The 6,812-nt window shown below is 42.7% G+C and overlaps 1 protein-coding gene across 2 annotated transcripts; it reads left to right on the top strand.

The window, feature by feature from the left end:
- The first annotated feature begins 11 nt into the window (after positions 1 to 11).
- CCNDBP1 (cyclin D1 binding protein 1) lies at positions 12 to 6,629 on the top strand. 2 transcript variants are annotated; one of them, XR_001559106.1, is made up of 11 exons: positions 12 to 186; positions 283 to 342; positions 839 to 918; positions 1,577 to 1,658; positions 2,080 to 2,176; positions 3,197 to 3,270; positions 3,574 to 3,650; positions 4,102 to 4,355; positions 4,891 to 4,951; positions 5,795 to 6,035; positions 6,220 to 6,629. XR_001559106.1 is itself a non-coding variant. In XM_015881485.1 (11 exons), exons 1-11 carry the CDS (start codon positions 120 to 122, stop codon positions 6,326 to 6,328), a joined length of 1,008 nt encoding a protein of 335 aa, XP_015736971.1. In that variant the 5' UTR covers positions 12 to 119; the 3' UTR covers positions 6,329 to 6,629. The 2 variants fall into 2 exon arrangements, 1 of the variants encoding a protein (XP_015736971.1); XM_015881485.1 differs by having other exon boundaries at positions 5,795 to 5,841.
- Positions 6,630 to 6,812: the final 183 nt, after the last annotated feature.

The raw sequence follows: 6,812 nt of genomic DNA, 5'->3' as shown, positions 1-6,812 counted from the left end.
CTGCCGTCCTCCGGAAGGGGATGTGGCGTACAGCAGCCGACGGGCTGCCGTGCTGTTAGTTGTTGAGCCGGGCCGCAGCTGCCGTCCAGCCGAGCCGGAGCGCGGGGTGCTCCCGCAGCATGGAGACCCGGGAGCTGCTGCAGGAGCTGTGCGGCTCAATGCGCGCCGTGCTGGCACGGGTTAGAGGTGGGAGCCGGGGCCGGGTGGGGACGGAGGCGGACGTTAGGCCGGAGTTCTGGTCCGGGCTTTCCGCAGACTGAGGCCTTTTGTCTGCATTTACAGAGGGAGAACCGGGTGAAGGCCGCGAGCCGTTCGAGCCTCCGCGCTTCTGGGATGCGCTAGGTACGGGCTGGGGAGCGGGTTGGCACCGAGGGGACCGCCGGGTGGGGCGGAGGTTGGACCGGCCCACAGCAGGGCTGGGCGGGTCCCAGGGCAGGCTGGGTCCATAGCGGGGCTGTGAGCTGCAGGGGATATCTCTGGCACTCCCCCTCAGCTCTAGTTCTGCTGCTGTTACATAGCACTATGAAGCGGTTTTTACAACGTTTTCAAAGCCTTATGGATCTTTCTACTTCCTGCCTTGGAGCAGGAGATGAATGTGATTATGGGTAGCAGTTCCAGCTAAGTAAAAAGCTGGCAGTGAACACATACCTGATGCGTGTTTGTGCATCAAAGGCACCATGGAAACTTTCTTTTGCAGTCTAATTTGGCATATATAGCTTTTTCATGCTGAGAAGGAAGAAATAGTAGTGTCAGGGAAGACACTGCTAGTCGACTTACTCTGTTCTAGTTTTACCTGACAGAGTTTCTAATTTCCTTTTTCCTGCTATATCCTCTCTAGGTCAGGCATTCAAGGCAACATCCCAGGAAGCTACAAAGCTTAGTCTGGCGTTCTCGAGACCTCCACTGCCTTCTGCAGAGGTTAGTAAAAATCTCCCACAGAGCAGGAAATTACTGTCTGTGTGACAAGTTTGAGGTATCTCTCAGTTCACTTGACTAATGCAAAGTTATCAAGTTGAGCATAAAAAAGGGACTTTATATGAGCTGTATTTTTATTTATTTTAAATGAATATTAATCAAATTCAAGAATTGCCTTGGAAACTAATTTATGTAGGTTAGGAGATGTCTTCTTAGATCTTTTTTGTTAAGCTTCTACGACTGATTGCTGATAGAGGTGAGATACTGGGCAGTGTAGATCTTTTCTCTTAACAATGAATGATGTTATGTCTTCTGTTAATTAAGAGAATATTAACGCTGTATGCGCCTTAATTTGAGAATAATTAAACTATTTTTTCCTTTCTTTACATCCCTTGAACCAAGGTGTGGTGGTCATACACCGTATATCAACTCTTGACACATGCAGTGTGCATGCAGCTCTAGCAAATTATTCTCTTCTGTGCTTGTTGGCATCACAGAAACATACTGCCTCTTCTTGTGCTGTGTTTGTTTCTCCATTATTGTGATGCTATTCCTTTTTCTTACAAAGTAACATAGATTTAAACGATTTCTTTTGAGGCTTTCTAAATGTAGTGTAGCCCTGTGATATTCCTAGTTAATCCTTCTGCCTACCTATTTTCAGAATTGTCGGAAGCTGAGTGAAGATGTCCAAAATGCTATTCTTGCAGTTGCCACAGTGTACTACTGGCTCCCCAAGGGCCAAGGTGAGAGAGTGATGGAGGACAGAGTCAGTTCCTTCATCACTATGTGAAGAAACCCGATATTTCACAGCATGTTAAATTTGGTCTGTATGGGAAAACAAGTTAATATGAACAAAGTCTTGTCAGCTGTTCTATAGACTTGCAATGTGATTATGAGTGAACTTGACAATTTGCTCTTGGAGATTTCCATCTGTGAACAAATGATAATATAGGAAGTGGTATAGTTTACCAAGCATTCATGTTTGTAAAGAGCTGAAATCTCTGTTTAAAGTCTTGTTAGAACTTTAGAATTTAGGCAATATAAATTGCTTCTGTGACTTTATACTGTGTGTCTGTGTGTGTGACTTTATACTGTGTGCCTGTCTGTGTATTCATCTATATCAGTTTCTTCCTTTTGGCAACATACTTGCTGTTTCTCAACCAGGTACTACACTTCGGAAGATGGTACGAGATGCTACCACTGAAGTATTGGAAGGAATGATCCAGCTCACAGAAACAATTCTCATTTCTCCATTGGGAAGGTAGTACTTTTCCAGCAAGAAGAAAAAGTTCCAAGTACACTCACTAAGGAGCAGCAAGTGTAGACTGCACTCATAAGGGAAGTGGGAAGGCAGGAACCGAGCATTGTTATTAGGCAAGCAAAGGCAGCAGACTCATTGGCAAGGGATTCTGATTGAACAGAACGGTGCTGGTGTTGACATTTGTCAAGCCCATAGCAACAATGTCAAACTGGAAAGCTAGGCCAACAAAGTAACAATTGGCTTTGGAGAGAGTAATTGGCATCACACACCATCCAATGATTGTCCAGCCAAGACCATTGCAATTAATTGGGTCTGAGGTCAAGCCAAGAAATCAGTGGTCTGCATTCAGATCAGAATCAAGGAGAGAATCAAGACCAGGTAGAGATATGGCTGCAACACAGCTGTGATGTAGCACAAGCAGAACCTAGTGAGAGACTCTCAGTGGAAAAGTCTGTCCTATGGTAAGGAAGGGCTGGGTCTCACTTGTAGCATTCTTCAACTGCATTTGCTTTGGTAGAGAATAGATTTTTCATCCTGTCTGTGGCAAGGAAATATGCTGGAAGTAGGATTTCCATGACAGTGCTTGATACTGTTTATACTGTTTGGCAATTCTTGCTTGTGGAGTGAATGGTGACGGTGATTGTGTGACTCTCTGTGGCTAGTTAGCGGACAACAGTCCTTCCAGGGAAATATGCAGTCTCTGTATTTACTGATTAATTCCATTGCCTCTAAGCAAAGATCAGCTGTCTCTTCTGATTTGGGTAAATACTCAAAGTTAAATAATATTTAAGCACCTTTAAAGGTTTTTGTAAGAAACTCCTGCATCTTGTTCCAACTAGTTACTAAACTCAGTAGGATTTATTAAAGCATCCTGTGCTTTGCACAGTTGTGAAATACTGGTGACAAGATAGTTTGCCAGTATTTTTTCAGCTGAGCCTCTTATAGTTTGCACAAAAATAAAACTGCCTAGCAGAGTGGTGTGGTGTTACCCTAACTTTGAGGGCCTCTGTTTTGTTTCAGCTCATCTCAGGAGCAGCTTATATCAACTGGTGGTGTGTGGGAGGCATGTGAGCAAGTGTCCAGCCTGCCACGAGGTGAGTACTATGTATGCAGACCAATGGAACTAGAATGTGTGATCTTGAAATACTGTTAACTCTTGAGAGGGGCATTTTAGGTAGTACACTGTAGGCTTACTCATTCTTCTGAACTTTAGTATTCTCTGAAGTATGGAAGCCTGCTCTGATAATTTGTAGAGCAGTACAGTATGGTTCTGAGCTTTGCAAAAAAATAGGATCCTATGATCTCAAGATCTAATGGTTGCAAACACAGATGAATGTTGGTGCAAGCTGATTTGAATCACTGCAGTTCTACAGTTCTCTTCACTTTTCCTTTTGCAGATAACCAGGCAGCAGTTGTGTCATCTCTGTCTGCATTTCTAGGTGTGGTCAAGGATGCTGTGGAAGAGATGGAAAATGTAAGGAAACCCCTAAGTCACTGGGGAACCTGCAGTGATTTCTCTGAAAGAACACAAGCATTGTTAAATATGCAGGCTTTGATTTAGGTTGGTTCTAGTATGACCAATATTATTATCTTATGCCTGTCTTACTAAGGTTTTTAAACCTGGGTCTGGTTTACCTTACAGAGAGCTTCATGGAAGCTCTGCCATGTTTGTCGTTTTAGGTTTATGTAAGAATGGGACTGTTTGCCAGGTTCTCACAGTTTGCTGTTTTGAACAGGAGTCAGTGATCAGTTTTTCTTAATCCAGTCTTACTGGAGTGAACAGAGCCTGGCAGCAGAGTTGCTGGTTGAAGAGAGGTTCCTCCATAAATGATTTGTGTGATTTTTAGACCATGTTTTACTTATCCTCCTCGATATTGCTACAGTAGATGTTAGGCTATAGGTTTTCTATACATCTGTGTTCTCAGGCTATAGTGGAAGAACGAGACCCCTACAGTGATATCATAGAAGATGAGGAGCTTGGCTTTCGGGGTAACAGAGATACCTATTGGTCAGAAGCTGACCGGAAGCTACTTGGCTCCTGCATGGGATTAATGAAGGCTTCTAAAGCTTGCCTGAAGAAGGTCTTGAATGCAGTGAAGACTTATGGAAAAGCTGACTCTCCAGATCAGATTGCTCAGCTGGATGACCTTGCAGACATTGCCAATGAGATCAGTCCAAGGTAAGCCATGTCCTGAACTGTGTGTATGGTTTTAGGCTGATGTAAGAATGGGACTATCTTCCAGGTTCTTGCAGATTGCTCTATTGAATCAGAGTCATTGATTAGCTTTTCTTACTGGAATTAAGAGAATCTGGCAGCTGAAATGCTTCATTGTTCTCCAGAACAGTTCCTGTTTTACTTGAGGCCTGGAAAATGAAATGGTAAAATCTTACTGATACTTAAGGTGTGGCCAAGTGGTGGAAACAAATAGAAAGACTGTTATATCATAGGCTGTTGAGTTTTGCATGTTAGCAAAGGAACGTGCTGCTGCTGCTTAGAGTGGAGTTGTGGCGATGACTAGAAGTAAGGTGGGAGTTGCACACAGATGCCTGAGAAGGTAATGTATGTAAAGTATCCCATGGGTATAACCAACACTGTCTCCTTGTCGTGCCATACCATACATGACTTGCATTGAGGGTGGATGTAAGATTTGGCAGGGGTCTGTGAACTGTGCAGCTGGGGCCTTCTTCCATTGCACCCCTCTCTTCTATTCTAGCGTTGATGAGCTGGCATTGAGCATGTACCCACCTATGAACCATCTGGCCGTGCGACTCAATGTAAGTTTTTGCAACCTGCATGCAGGTCTACTCACTTGGCTGTAGAGAAAGGGAGGAAAGTGAACTGGAGGAATTACATCTTCAGGAAGAGGTCTTATTACTATCTCAGTAATAAGTTCTTATGAATGAAGTGTCTCTTTTGGTTCACGTAGCTACCTTCAGGTGGAAGAGTATTCTTCTTCATCTTTACTTCAGAGAAGAGGATGTCTTCTGTTGTGTTTGCTCTATACTGTGATCCATAGAGATAACCAATGACAGTACTCAGATAACTGACGTCTAGTGCTGCCAGTATATTGCACATCTGCTTTTTTCTCTGGGTAATTTAGATTTGCTCAAATAAAGTGATCTTAACTAAAGAAGTAAATTAAAAATTCTCACAGTGTGGTTGAGCACATGCTTCACTTGTTAAGTGAAAAAACCTAGATAAATGTATACTTTCCCATACCTGAAATGTTTTATTCTGGTTCCACACATACACTGAGTGGATTGAATTTTCTTGTTGAAGTATTGCCTACTATCAAATTGCATTACATTCAGTCACTTAAAACTTCATGCCTTTTTGTCAGTTAACAAGTTCTAACACTTATGTTTTGCAAGGAAAAAAAAAGTCCTTTAAAAAACATCCTGTCTTATTTATTTTTACCTGTCCCAGACAGTGACAGATTTGGAGATAATCCTACCATGGCAGTGTTAGGTGACTTCCTTTTGCATCAGGGTCTTTGGCAGTTTTACTTATTTTTGGCTAAGTAAAGTATCTCTGCACCTCCCTTTCTTTCCAGTTAATCCTGTGCCCCCTTTTTTTTGCACGTTTGGCTTACTTATTTCCCTTTTCTTTCTTTGTAGGCTGCTAAATTGGCCTCAGTATTAAAGAAAGTCTTAGAGATTACAAAGTGAGTATGAGTTACAATTTATGAGCATGTGTTCGCTGCTGTGAAGGTTAATATCTCTACTTCCTGTCAAAGATGATTCAGTTCTAGACAGTAAATGCTGTCGTGTTGGAGTAATTCTGATGTTACCCAGACACAACGCAATAGGAAGAGGATGGCAGGAATGATTACTGCTGAAGATGGACATATGTGTCAAGGTTTGAAACTAGAGATATGGACATGGGTTCTTCCTTGCTCAAGCACTGTGGGGCTACAGAGGTCGTGTTTGAATATTGTAGTAATTCAGCACTGTACAATACCAATGTGTTGGGGGGATTTTTGGATACATAAATATAAAAAGCCCCAGGAGGCCTTCCTAATGAATTTCCTCCACTTTTACAGGACAAGCCATGTATGTCCACCATCAGAAGAAGGCTGGGTGCAGTTTCTAACAGGTGCAGTAGATCACAACATGGACAAAATCAAGAACTTCACACAGGGTGAACTTTAGCTCTTCTGTGTCCACATGTGTTATTGGCACTGGCTCTGATAAATGCTTTTCCAGTGAATCTGGCCATTCTCCAGCTACAGGGAGAATTATGAGGACAGTGTTTTTGGGCAGGGACTTTATTACCGCCTGGCAGAACTTGCCCAGAAAATCCCTCTTTGCAGTTGCAGAAGATGTCATTTCGCTTGGACTCTTGGGATGATGCAGTGCTTCATTTTCAGCTGTGAATGTGTTCTGTTTCTCAGACATTACAGCTACTGTGGGGTTCAGAGAACAATAAAATATTGCTAGATTTGCGTCGTTAGCTGCATCTGTTTTCATGTGGCAGAGAATATATGCAGAAGAAAAGAATCTATATTCTCTCACAGTCAGGCAAAGGAAGTGTTTGAAAAAAATGCTATATTCTGTCTAACGTTAGAGAAGAGTGAATGCTATTCCTCTCTTCTGTTCCCTACGAAAGTGGTAAAAATATATGCTGTATTACCAG

Source organism: Coturnix japonica, chromosome 20 (genome assembly GCF_001577835.2).
Source record: "Coturnix japonica isolate 7356 chromosome 20, Coturnix japonica 2.1, whole genome shotgun sequence".
NCBI classification, from domain to species: domain Eukaryota; kingdom Metazoa; phylum Chordata; class Aves; order Galliformes; family Phasianidae; genus Coturnix; species Coturnix japonica.
The sequence above is the reverse complement of the archived record's forward strand: the minus strand, read 5'-3'. Positions and strand labels throughout refer to the sequence as shown.

Coding starts and splice junctions, on each gene's coding strand:
- CCNDBP1 (XM_015881485.1), top strand. CDS start 120: ATGGAGACCCGGGAGCTGCTGCAGGAGCTGTGCGGCTCAATGCGCGCC. Junction 919..1,576: donor CTCCACTGCCTTCTGCAGAG/GTTAGTAAAAAT, acceptor ACCTATTTTCAG/AATTGTCGGAAGCTGAGTGA. Junction 2,177..3,196: donor CTCATTTCTCCATTGGGAAG/GTAGTACTTTTC, acceptor GTTTTGTTTCAG/CTCATCTCAGGAGCAGCTTA.